General features: G+C 41.9%; 1 protein-coding gene across 1 annotated transcript in view; it reads left to right on the top strand.

The window, feature by feature from the left end:
- Positions 1–14,050, top strand: part of LOC102002634 (protein kinase C-binding protein NELL1) — a gene marked incomplete at its 3' end in the record, with an annotated part of 791,170 nt that overhangs the window by 657,047 nt on the left and 120,073 nt on the right. The window contains exon 15 of the mRNA XM_013354877.2: positions 1,108–1,203. Within this exon, the coding sequence (XP_013210331.2) occupies positions 1,108–1,203 (96 nt within the window). The remainder of the gene's footprint in view (positions 1–1,107; positions 1,204–14,050) is intronic.

Below are 14,050 nucleotides of genomic sequence, written 5' to 3'. Positions count from 1 at the left end.
GTGTATAACGGGGAACCCCCTCAGCTGAAAAGCCCTGGGGGTGGAGTCTGGGTTTCATTTCTGTTTCTATGAGAAAATCCCCTGACAAAAAGCAATGTAAATTGGGAAAGGACTCGTGATCCCAAGTCAGACTTTATTACTTTCAAAAGTCAAGGCAAGGAGCTTAAAAAAGCTTTTCCCATCTACAGGTAAGGATAGAGAGAGATTAAATTCATGGACCCTTGCCTGCTTGCCTGGGCTCAGCTAGCTTTCTCTTCTGTTGTACTCTTCAGGATCCCCTACTTAGGGGATGCTGCCGCTGATAGTGTTCTGGATCACTTCATATCAATTAATCTAATACCCTGTAGACAAGCCTGTAAGGTTTCCTGCTATAAAAGATTCTTCATTAGTTTTCTCTTCATAAGCGAGTCTATGTTGCATCACATTGACAGTCAATATTAAGGAGCTCAGGTGGGGTGGGATAGCCTTGTAGGCTTTGCATATGTGGAAGTTAAGGCCACACCCTTTCAAGGGGCATTTCACATTTAGATCCTTTCCCTAAAAGAATAGTTTTTGGGGAGGGGGCTAAATATTTTATCTGTGAGGATGGTGTATCATTTATGGGAGGCAAAATACTGGAGCCAACATAAATATTCAAGAGTAAAGAATTCATTATATTTATTGCTTTATAAAAATGTTATCAAGTACCAAATTTTTTTGAATAATTAAAATATATATTGTCATGAAAGACAGTATAAATGATATTTATTGGAAAAAATAGTTTCTAAGGCAATGAGAATTGAAAAGTCTTTGCCCACAACCACACCTTTCCCTTTTGACCTATTCATCTCAGGTGATTTCAAATAAATCAATAAAAGTTTCAGCAGAAACCTCTGTTGGTACCAGCTCTCATGCGCATGCCAAGCCCAAATGTAATACCTTCCATCTATTATTTCAACTGATTTGACATAAAGCCGTGGGAAAAGTATTACTATATTTATTTGTTCACGTGTATGGAAAACTCGGAATATGTCCGTGCAGAGGTGAGTTCCCCAGGCAGTGTGTGTAAGGAATCGTTTGCAAGCACCAGCCTACGTTACCTAAACAAAGTTTCTGTTTCTATCACAGCCTTCTGCGAGGAGGGCTGCAGATACGGCGGTACCTGCGTGGCTCCTAACATGTGTGTCTGTCCTTCCGGATTCACAGGAAGCCACTGCGAGAAAGGTAAGGTCACTCTGACTTGCTTCTCAGGTGTGTGGGTGGGTGGGAAGGCAACTCAGAGAGAGTGAGTGGCAGCCGTCTCCCTCGGAGGTCTGTGGGAGACAAGAACGCTTTGTGTTTTGATGGTGGGCTTAGCGTTGCAAAGCTGGTCCCTTTTGACGACTGGATAACATAATGGGCTTCATCTTTCTGAATATGGAGTCTCATCTGCCCTCCATCCAGAGTATCTAACTTAGCAAGGTCAGGTCTTTTCTCTGCTGCAGTTTTCTCTGTGTGTTTTTATTCGGGGCTAATTAGAGATAAGGCATTGACCTGCCCTACTCGTCATCAGACCGGTAGCGGTTCCCAAGCTGCTGGAGCGATAGCAATCTGCTCTGTCCATGGAACCTGAAAGAGCAGTGGATGCTCTTGGCATGAAAGTAAATTAGATAATTGCATCAGCAGGGTTATGGGTGTGCTTGGAATTTTAGTCCATTATTGGTTTATTGGGGATATTATCATTTATGAACTCAATAATATAAGGCAGTTAATATCAGTATGCTTCCTCTATATGCACCTTTCTGTTTGCACTAAATGTGTCGTTTATACGTGGTACTGTTTCGTGAAGCCTAGCCCACCTGGTGTTTGGGAATGCCCTACCTGTGCACATGAGAGATTGGCAGTTTGCGCTCATGCATGCAAACCTGTTAGCAAGGGTGTCAGAGTACACACAAGTAAACACTGAGGTTTCGTTTACCATGCTTTTGCTGAGCTGCACTCACGCATTGTGCTTCCCTGAGTCTGGATATCACGCCTGACACCTCAATAGTCACAGGTAGGGTAGATGAGCATGATGCTGTAAGTAGCCTCGTTAGTCAGAGAGGAACAGATGTCCTTGCATGGTGCTGGAATTAAGAAAAGATATTCTTTCATTTTCTTGTTCTTAAAAAGCTTCTGAATTTATATCATGGATTTTTAAAATGTGGCCATTTGCTGGCTATGGTGGCACACATGTTTAATTCCAGTATCGGGGCCAGAGGTAGATAGATCTCTGTGAGTTGGATGCCAACCTAGTTTACATAGAGACCTGCAGTCCATCCAGTGATATACAGTAAAACTCTATCTCAGAGAAACAAACAGAAATAATTACTTTCCTCTATGCTGTCCAATGTGTTACCTTTCATTGTCTACTTTGGACATTTGTGTATTAACCATTTGAAAATATGTCCATATTTAACTCCATTAGATATTCAGTAAGGAAATCAGTTGTTTCCTCAGATTGTGATCTTATCAGAAAACCAAATAATTTTTGTTAAATAATATTAATTAACCAGCTTGTCTTGGTTTCAAGTGCCAGATTGTCCAAGCAGCACGAGAGACTTGCCTTGGGGAGCTTAAGAATTATTGTTCAATGCAAGGGAACTTAAGGGTAACAGCTCTAGCAATACATTTGATTTTAATTAGCTTTTTAAAGGAAAAAAAAAGGAATGAAAAGATTCTTATGTTTCATCTAGAACCTCTCTGTATCCTTAAACAGAATCTGTGGGCGCTAGCAGGGCACAAAATAGTGATGTTCATCACAGACCTTACGAATACCGCTACTAATGGAGGGCCCATCTCTATACACTAATTACGTGTTAATCTTTTTCAGTGGGTGTTTTCATGTTTTAGAAAAACCATTAAAGGAATGTGTAAAGGTTTTTTTTTTTACTTTTTTTTCCACAGAGTCTTGTTATATAGGCTTCACTGGTTTAGAACTCACAATGTAGACCAGGCTGGCCTTGAACTCACAAGTGGATACTTGCTTCTGCCTTCTGATTGCTTGAATTAAAGGTGATTGCTACCATGCCCAGCATGACATACATATTTTTATTCTTATTTATTTGGATGGCAATTTAAAACTGATCTCGGGTCAATAACTTTTGCCTTATCCCAAACTAGGAGAAATTTTCACGTTGCATCATCCTATAGCCTGTGCTTCTCAAGGGCCGATGAGTGGCACTCTTGTTAAAATAGAGATAGTTTCTTTAGGATACGGCATTAAGGAGATGTGGACATAGAAAGGACAGGAAAACCTATAAATTATAGGACGCAGCAGGCTGCTGCAGTCATGAGCATACCAAGGCTGTGGTTACCTGCACCAGCCTTGTGCACATACGACCACAGACAAGAAGAGGGTTGGGATAGTTGGGAGGAGGCAGTGTGAACAGGGGAGGACACGGGAATGAGAGAAGGCAATGGAGAGCAAGCATGATCGCAACGCATTCACTGACAAGGACGAACTTGCTAGGAAGAAGCTAAAAGTATTATTTCCCCAGACAAAGGGAATTGGAAGATGAGGAATGGTTCCCCAAATCTGCATTTTCACTGAGTAGCTCTGGGTGCTACAGTATTTAATCATAATATTGACAGCATCTATTAAGATTGCCAACCTGAGTGGGCATTGCTATACAGTGGGGCCAAAGGCCCCGTGGCTGCCCAGGGAAGTGACTGTGGATTCTCTTGCCACATCGATCTCTCCTTTGTCCCGTTTTCCTCTCAGTGAGTGTTTGAGGCACTCTTCTTCTTCGGCCTTTAATGTGCAGTACAACCAAGCATAGGTCCAGAGGGCAACAGAGTCCAGAAGCAGAAAGGAAACGTTTCTAGGCAAGTCCTTGCCCTCTAGATAAAAAGTTACAATCAGCAACTGCACATGCTTGAATTCTTACAACCCCTCACATGAAGACCTACTGATGTAAGAATCTTCTGTGTGGTGCTTCAAACACATTCATCTGTTTAATACTGGCCAGTGTTCTACGGGATTCTTCATAGAAAGGATCAAAGACATTTTCCCAATCAGTTGTGCACAAGGGATTTGGGTGAGTTGTATGGTGACCACTGCAAGTCTCTGTCCTGTCTGGGCTGAACTGCTGTATGGTGTTGACCATTAGCTTATGAGTATCAAGTCTATTGGCCACTGAAAAGTCCTGCTTTTTTGAGAGCCCGGGCAACATGCAGGTACGCTGTGAGTGCCCATGGCTCAATTACCCTAAATCTCCTGTTTGCTCTGTTGTAAGACTAAATGGCCTGATTTGAGCCGCTTACACAGGTTCCCATGGCTCCTCTACTTCCTCTACTTCAGTGCTTATGATGTTTAGCTTTTCAAAATTCAAGGGCACTTACTTAGGTGGCTGAGGTTGTTCTTTTAAATAAAATGAGGTCTGTAGTGGACTGAAATCACAGATCTGGCTTCTGTTTAATACAAAGATCAACAACTGTGCACTTGTTTCTGTTGATGTGGGTGTGTTAAGCTTTCAGTTTCCATAGCCTCTCACGGTAGATAAGCATTGTTCTTGTTGATTCCTGGACATTCCGTGTCAGTTTTAAATTCACCCTTTGGGTGCTTCTTCTCTGTGCCTTTAGCATGATCTAGGTTCCTGTTAACAGGGAGATTATAGCGAATGAGAGCATGGTAGTATGAGGTTCTGTTCTTCTGCTAAATGAACATATTATTAAGCTGCTCCCAGACGTCTTCGCTTTAGCCCCATCAGAGGCGTTTGTTTTGGCATTGGTGAACACGCTCACAGAAAGCAGCACATGTGGTAGTTGGTTCTTAAAGCTGGGATCTGTGAGTAGTCAACATGCTGAGAACAAGAGACCGTGGAGGAGCAGCTCTAACTAGGACAGCTATGCTACCCTTTTCCCACACAACCACGGGTTCCCTTAGAAGCTGCCACAGGGAGCAGGCACCTGTGGCAGAATGGCATTTCCGGACATCACAGCCCAGTTATGTAGACTCACAGCAATGGTGTGCACAAGACTTGCACAGGATCAAGTCAGCCAGAAGCCCAGCATAGATGGGGGTGGCATTTGTGAAGTCCCACCCCCTTGTTGAGGAGCCATTAGGAATTGGCGGCAGTACGGGTGGAGAGGGTAGAAAGGTATTGGTTGTCTTCAGGGATGTATGGCCTGAAAATCTTCCCATGGGGCAGCAGATGACCCCAGGACCATAGAGGCAACATTAAATTGATGGAGATTTGTTTTGGATTAAGATCACGTGAAGTTGTTAGGGCTTTCGTGTGAGCCTTGAATCTTAAGGAGTTTCCCATTTGGATCCTTGAAAGGACAATCCTTTGGAAGTTCTAACTCTCTGCCCCTTAGGGGCTTGGTGCCCTGCCAAACTAACAGGTGATTGGGATGGTTTTCAAAGCAAAAACCTGACCCTCGCCCCAAACTTAGCTCAAGTGCAGGGGCCTGCATTCCAGGTTTTAATTTCCCATTGTTCTATCATGTGTTGGGATGGGTTCAGAACCAGCTGTCAGCTGGTATTAGCTGCTAAGTACCCTGTCACCTGAAGGATGCTCCTGGGTGTTCTTGAAGTTGCCTCCCCTCGACCCCATCCTGAGTGAGTTTAGGAGGGAAGTTCTCTTTCTGAGAGTGAAATTTTTGGCAAATAGCCTTCCTCTAAGGAAGTTCTCCACCCCATCCCACCCCCCACTCCTTGCCCCAGTATCATGAGTGCCTCCGGCTGTATTTTGGGGCTTGGGTTCAGAGAGCCAGAAGGTAGGGTCTGATTATCACAGCCTGAGCAGGTGACCTGTGTTGTAAATGTGACTTGGAACTCAACTTTGTTATCTGAAAATTCTTAAAACTATTATTATGTACAGAACACTAACATGGAAAAAAATCCAGATTAGTATAGTATTATAATGACATTCAATGAATTTTGATAACTAAATAAGGTCGAGTCATCAACACTCCATAGATCCTAACTAGGCAGTGCTGCCTTAAACAGAATGGGTTGTGATGAGGATGAGGATGGAGGATGCCATTGGGAGATTAGAAGAAGAGCTTAGGAACGTGGGCCTGTTTCTGTGAGCAGTGCCAGCATTCATATCTGTAAAGCTGTTAGCGCCTTTGCTGTTCAGAAAGGAGCCAATCATTTTAACAGATTGACATTCATCATAAAATAAATGAAGGCTATTAGGAATTACCCTGTCTAGGCTGCAATGCGGAAAATAATAGCTGTTTAGGTGGCAGACAGCTCTTGCCTCCCACCAGGCAAGCCCGCGCTACTGAACTGTGAAAGTCAAGAGTTTGCTTCAGAGTCCCATTTTTAATCCTATGTTCTGGAAAATGCAAACACTGCTGTAACGTGAAGGGTACTGGCTAAACAAAAAGCAAGGCAGCTTCCTGTGACCCCGTGACCAACAGGAGCCCGGAATTACGAGCTTACCTCAGCACATGCTCATAATTCTTCTTGTCTAAGAACATGAACCGCACTATAGATCATGCGGGAAAAGACTAATTGAAGCCCCAAGCAGATCGAGAAGGAATGTAAGTCAGGACTCGCATCCCTTAATCCTAATCGTGTTTGTTGATCGGAAATGCAGCTATCTGAAAAGTGTTCATTGGTCCAAAGTAGGATGGATCAAAGAACACGAACTGTGCCTTCCTCCTGCTTTAATGGTAAGTAGTTCCTGAAGCTATGAGGTGATGAGGTTTTATCACAGTCTCTGGTTTAACAGAGACCTCAAAATTATCTATAGGCAACTGCAATTTTAACCAAGTAGATGGTGTCCATGAGGAGAGATCTGAAAGATTATTGTATTAGATGATACCTTGCTAAGAAAATCTTTCCTGTCCTCCAGTCCTTAAAAGATACATGTCCAATTCTACAGTGTGGTACCCGTGTGTTTAGACCTCGGCCACTCTCTCTAGCTGTATCTCCTCCTCCTCTTAAGTCTCAGATTTTAGCTCATCTTAAGCTACTCCCAGCCTCTAAATTGCACTGTGTATTTTCAGATCTCTGAGTTTTTCCTTTGTAATTGTTCCCTCTGCCTATAACATACACAGACTTAAATATTTATCAAGGGTGTATGGAATATCCAGTAATAGGAACGTCTGGTAACTGAAAGTCCTTGATAATTAAAAAAGTGTATTTTCTCGCATTCTTCCTAGGCCTTTCATGTTGTCTGTGCTGAAGTACTAGATTCATTTGTTTATCTTTCTCATTGTCCACATAAGCAACCCAGCCGAGCTCTTGAAATTCACATACAGTCTGTGCTGGGTGGTTTTACATCAACTTAACACCATCGGAGAGAAAATGCTTCCATAAGTTGCGGTAGGTTTAGACAGGCCTATAGGGTATTTTCTGAATTAGTGATTGATGGGGCAAGAGGGAACACTCCTGGGCTGGTGGTCCTGGGAACTATAAGAAAGCAGGCTGAGTAAGCCATGGAGAGCAAGCCAGTAAGCTGTGCTCCTGCTCCAGGTTCCTGCCTTGCTTGAGTTCTTCCCCAACTTCCTCCCATGATAAGCTATGATATGTAAGTATAAACAACATAAACTGTTTGTTCCTGAAGTTGCTTTTGGATATGGTGTTTTGTCATAGAACTAGAAACCCTAACACCAGACAGAATCCAAATTTCATATGGCGTTCTCCTCTAAGGCCTTTGGGAGCAATGTTATGGCTATTTCTCATCAAGGTCATGGTGAGAAAAATCAAACCCCATCCTTTCACTGTCAAATATACTTAGAGACTAACACGAGACATGTCGAGTCATTGTTAAAATATGAATCTGACCTCCTCATTCTTCCGTTCCAAATTCTCCAGTTCCTGCTTTCATGTAGTAAACGTCAAAACCATTGCAGCAGCCCATGAGCAAGAGTCTTTTCTCCCAAACCCGGGCATTTAGAGAGCTTGCCCACCGCTGGCCTAAACACTCATGCTGCCTTCTGCCCCGGACTCTACCACCTGTATTCCTGACTCACACTGTCTGACCCAGCAGAGTGCCTCGCTTACCTAGCTTGCCCTTGCCTCTTCCCTCCTTGTGCGCTGACAATGTCTGCTGTGGGCTCTCACAACAGTGCCTGTAGCTTGGTTCTCACTCAGGAAATATTTATAGAATGAACAAATTTATGGGTCATGAAGACTTCTTTTATACCAAGTCAGCATAATCTCGTGACATCAAAGTCACGTCCACTCATCAGTAGTTACCACCCATGTGCTGGTGGTCTAGACAGCAAACATCTTCCTAGTTCTTATTCTATGGGTGATCACCTGTCGTTATTCTGAAAGTGGCTGTATGTGAGCCATTGTTTAAGGTCTTAAATGGCAGGAAGAAGGTTCCTGTTATCATTCTTGTTTAGATGAGGAAATTGAGGTTTAAAGGGGTCAGAGGACATGTTGGAGATCACACAAATGGGACTAGGGTGCACACCTATAGTGTAATATGAAGTTTCTGTCATTTTAAGCTCTACTTGTCTGTACTAAAAGTATTCTTGGAAACTATATTTTATCTGCTCAAACACTATCATTTCTCTCTTCTCAGTTTTTACAACTATTACAGTTTTGACCTAGCAAATGGTTGATAAATGTTATACTTCTTATCAAGCTGTAAAATAATCCTACATGCAGAAAGAAGCAAAAAAAGCAGATAAGGAAATTTAATAAAAATTTGGAAAATTTTATTGACGTTTACAAAATGCACAAGTCACACAAAACCTAAGTAAATCACTCGATGGACTTTTGATTTCAAGTCAGCATCTTACGGACTTTACTTCAGACTGCCCCCCTCCCCAAACACTCAGCATAGCTGAGGATGACCTTGAGCTTCTGATTCCCCTGCTTTCCCTGCTTTCGGAGGTTTGAGTGACAGGTATGTGTCCTCATGCCTAGTTCATACTGTGCTGAGGATTGAACGTAGGGCTTCAACTATTCCAGGGAAGCACTGTGCCAGCTGAGCTAAGTCCCCAGCTCCCATTCCTCCGCTGAATCTGTGTAACTATATTTTATTTCTCCACATAGTTGAAGCTTAATGTAATTAATAACACGCCAGATCTCCTTTTATAGTCCATTGAGTAACTAAACTTGTTTTTAGTTGGGAAGTTACAACTCAGTCAGCTTTAATAAAGAGAAGCAGTTTTGAAAACTAAAGCTAAAGGTAAAGACATTGTCTTCTTCCCAAAAGGCCTCTCTCTGGGCCTGTCCCAGCATTCTGCAGAGAGCGAGCACAGTCCATGCTTTCTAGAATTGCTGGGAGAGATCAGATACTATTCTGATATGTTTGCCACATATTATTTCTTTATTTTCATCATGACTACAGTGGGACATGACTAGGATCATGTCTGCTTGGGTTTTGCAATGCTTCTTTTGCCTGGAGATTCTTGCTCTACAGTAGAGAACTTTTTCGTTCTCGTTTCATTGTGTAGATTCTCTATGCGTGTGTGTTTAATCATGGATTCCTTGGTTTGGTATTTTGATTGTGTCTCCAGTTCTTGAACATTGCTGTCACAGTTCTGTATTCTTTTTCTTTGCTGGTGGTTGGGCATCTGTCTCTCCCTTCTTGGCCCCACTTGGGATGTCCTTTGTTTTCTCTGGTCAAGTGTCTCCGTAGCAGTTGTTTTCCTTGATACACTAAGTTGTTTTTTTTTTTTTAATTTTCTTTATTTCTCTATGTTTCCTAAAACCCTCGGTTTTATTGTTGATATTTTCCATTCGCATGAACTTTCCTCCCATGTTGCTGGTTTTCTTACTCGTTTTATAGATTCTCTCCTTTGTGACACTGACTTCCCTCTCTTTAAATTCATCTGCTTCATGACATCTGCTTTAAGGTCATGACCATCTTCAGAGAAGTCATGTCTCCTCCCTTTTTATGCTCTTGGCTTTTTGATTACATTTTCTAGTTTTATTTGATAATCTTTTTTCTTATTGAGCATCCTGTTCTCAAGAATTCAGTTCCAGTCTGCTTTGGGATGAGGGACTGGCTTTTCCCTTCCAAATCACCTGGCTTCAGCTCATCTGCCTTTTCTCACTCCCAGCCTTCAGCTATCCTATCAGTCTGTGAAGTTATGCAGTGATTTCTCCTTTCCTCCTGTCCCAGCTTCTGTCTTTCAACAGCTTACACAGAAGCAGTCTCTTCTGCGCTACCACATTACCCAGAATTCCCCTTTCTTTGTTTGAGAAGAGCTACTCTAGGGGTAAGAGGGGAGTGTGTTGTGGGACTTTTTGGATGAAGCAGTGACTAGATCTCTGAGTCTGGACCACACTTGCTAGGATGCTTTTCTAATTGTTCTGATTACTCCTGTATGATTCCATGGTTTCATCCCTCTTACTTAATATTTTATTATTTTGTGGGTGTGCTAGGGATTTTTCTCTTTATCTTTCTACTTATTAAACTGTTAACTTCTACTATTCTGCTTGATTGTCATTTGCTAAAGATTCTTCTGTTGTATCAACTTCTATTGAGTGTTTTCTTTGATGTTTGAAGACAAAGGCAAGATCTTCTTCATGCTTCCTTCCTATTTCATACCACCCATTTGGTTAGGTTCATCTTCTTCTGTTAATTTGTTCATCTTTGCTTTTTCTGAGGCATCCGTCAGCTGTTCCATATCTGTTTACCTTCTAGATAGAAGCATTGAAAATTTTGATTTTAAATTCATTTTTGTCTGTGTGGCGTCCTGGTTCGCAAAGACGATTCTTTCATTACCCTGAAAGGAAATGATAAAATTCCTAGGTATGTTACATGTGGTTGCTAGTATCACTAGGGCCAACAAAGCTGTAAAAGGCAAGAGTTGAAGAGTTGGGTCTATAAATTTCCCTTGGGGCCCCTCTGGGCTCTTGTCCATCCGGATTTGTGGTACCCTATGCTGAGAGCAGTGCTGTAGCATCTGTTGTGAAAGGCAGGGATGCTCTGCGGTGAAGGAGAAGCTCTGAGGACTGTAATGCTTTTTAATCTCACTTCAAGTTAATTATCCTCATTTAGCTTCACTATTCCTCATAGTTGTGGAGATAACAGCATCATCCATCCTGGGATCCGAGGTGTAAATCAGGAAGCTTTAGGCTTTCTCCTTAGTAGGCTCTGAGCCATTTTTCTCATGTCTTCCAGTTGAATTAACACTCATCTATCTCGTTTCTAGTTTCCAAAATTATGCTGCCCTTGTGTCCTCTCCTGTGTGCTTGGCCCTTGAGGCCTTAGACCCTTGTGATTGATTTCTGCTCTGTAGTTAGAGTGTTTGAAGGAGAAAGCAGAGGTAAGTGTGCATATTTAACCCAGTGTCTTCAATCAGAAAGCCAGACCCTCAGTTCTAAAATTGCGTTAGACCCCTGGAGGAAAAGTCATAAAGAATCCTGACCAGCATGATGATTTATATTATTACTTTGAAAATAATCAGAAAGTACAAATGTTTCCTCTTTCAGAAGATGTAATAAGGCTAAGGGAAGGGATGGGGATGATATTTTTATAAGTATCTCAACCCAATGACTCCTTAAAAGATATTAGGAGAGGATGCTTGAAAAGATGAATATTTTCCCTTTGAAAACAGAATCTCAACCTAATTTCAAAGACCAATAGAGCATTATTCAAGATGTTACATGTTTGAACTCTTCTTTTAAACTTTCAGTGTGTTCTAGGAAATTGAAACTATAAATTATTATTCCACAAAGGATACTAAAGTTTGATTTAAGAAAATAAAAAAAACTTATCTGGGCGGTGATAGCACAAGCCTTTAATCCCAGCACTCAGAAAGGCGTAGACAGGTAGATCTCTGACTTCAAGGCTAGTCTGGTTTACAGAGTAAATTCCAGGACAGCCAGGACTACACAGAGAACCTCTTGTCTCTAAAAACAAAAACAAACAAGCAAACAAAAACAAAAAAGAAAACTTTATCTGATATACCATTTCCAATTATTTGGAAATGACAGTTTCAATGGCTTGCGAAATGATCAAAAGGATGTAAATAAGGGAAGATGGTAAATAGGGATGCCAGGAGTAGTTGGTGTTGAAGCACCATTCAGGTACCACAGACATGAGCCCTGGGGTCAAACCTGCTTAACTCCTCCATTAATGATCTGGAAGAATGAAGATTCAACAAGTTAATTAAATCTACAGAAGGTCCTTTCAGAAAGTTAAAAATACTAAGAAATGATAGACAAAGACCAAAAGGTCAAGAGCTACGATAGCTGTGGGCACAGAAGAGCGCAATTAAATTTGGAAGGGATAATTGTAATTGCATACATTTCACACTGTGAAAGGGGGACTTAAAGTACAGTCAATTAATAGTGTACGGACATGGGAGCTATTGGAAGTCCTGCAGGTTGACGAGAGACTTATTTATCGGCTAGAACAGGACTTTCTGAATTCGGAAATAATTTAATAAAAGAAAGTGTGCTTTTTAGTGAATGATTTATTTATTTTTGTTAATACATAAATGATTTGGTTAGTTTCCTTTAAGAATTTGTCTAACGTTCAGAAGTAACTATATTCTAGCATGGTATAGCGATTACAGAATCATAAATACGTGTTCGTGTATTCATGAGGTCAAGTTCAGGGGACTGATAGGAAGAATCCAGTATGGGGAGCTACTGAGACAGAACCCACTAATGCAATGGTTCTCAACCCTTTAATACTGCCCCTCATGCTGTGGTGACCCCCAACCATAGAATTTTTTTTGTTGCTACTTCATCACTGTAATTTTATTACTTTTATGAATTGTAGACATCTGTTTCCCCTATCATCCTAGGTGACCCTTGACAAAGGGTTGTTCTGCCCCCAAAGGGGTCACAATCCATGGATCTATCCATAGTTTGAGAACCACTGCAGTAAAGGAAACTATTGGAGTGAAGGTAGTAGGTGTAGTGATATTTCATTTGTATTTTAATTAATAAAGCCTGCCTGAAGACCCGAGAGTAAAACAGCCATACCAATCAGCTTTACGGACCAGGCAGTGGTCACATCCACCTTTAATCCCAGCAGCCACACTAGTTTTCCATTGAAACTGGGCAGTAGTGGTACACACCATTAGTCCCAGGCCTAGAGAAGAATATAAGACAGGAGGAGACAGCTCTTACACACAGTCTCATTCTGAGATTCCCAGAAGCAGGAGAAGAGACTCCTGATGAGGTCTGGAGACAGTAGAGCTTACTCAGTGAGGGACAAGTGGTGCCCAGTAGATCAGAAAAATAGCAGAATGGGAGGACACACAGGCAACATGCTAATCATATATTGGCGAATCTCAGCACTTTACTTAGAGCTAACAGCTCTAATCCTCACATTAATTCTACAGAACGAGACGTCCCCCAGCATAAAGAAACAGGAGCCTATGAAATGTCAGGAAAGTCACCTATCGTCAAGCTTATACAAACTCAGGGACTGGGCTGTGTTACATGGTCCCCATAGAATATTAAGCTATAGGTGCAAAGCACATTTATATATAAATTTTGTTCTTTCTATTCAGTTTTATAGACTAAATCTAAACAGAAAAATACTTTTTTCTGTGATTGGTAGTGACAGAGCTGTGCTGACAGGTAAAATGAGTGAGCAGAGGTCATTCTTCAATTTGCAACAACTACAAAAATTGTCTTAAAAAATGTGTTCATAGCCAGGCGGTGGTGGCGCACGCCTTTAATCCCAGCACTTGAAAGGCAGAGGCAGGTGGATCTCTGGGAGTTCGAGGCCAGCCTGGTCTACAAGAGCTAGTTCCGGGACAGGCACCAAAGCTACAGAGAAACCCTGTCTTGACAAACCAAACAAACAAACAAACAAACAAAAAAAAAAACAATGTGTTCATGATGCCTTGGTAAATTGATTGCTAGTCTTGGGAGTTGAAATACATTTGTTGTAATAAGAGCTGTGGGCTGTGTCCCGCCACCCAGCTAGCTTTACCCGAAATAATTACACGGACACTGCATTCATTTAAACGTTGCTTGACTCTTTAGCACTAGCCCTTTTCTCGGCTAACTCTCGCACCTGGACTAACCCATTTCCAATAATATGTGTCGCACCCCAAGGTGCGCTTACCGGGAGGAGTCTAGCCTACGTCCATCCTGGGTCGGAGCTTCATCGCGTATGCCTCAGAGAGCAGAGCTCTCGCCTCTGCCCGCTAGAGTGGA

Source organism: Microtus ochrogaster, unplaced genomic scaffold (genome assembly GCF_000317375.1).
Source record: "Microtus ochrogaster isolate Prairie Vole_2 unplaced genomic scaffold, MicOch1.0 UNK76, whole genome shotgun sequence".
NCBI lineage: Eukaryota > Metazoa > Chordata > Mammalia > Rodentia > Cricetidae > Microtus > Microtus ochrogaster.
Note: the sequence above shows the minus strand (reverse complement) of the source record. Positions and strands in the feature narration are given on the sequence as shown.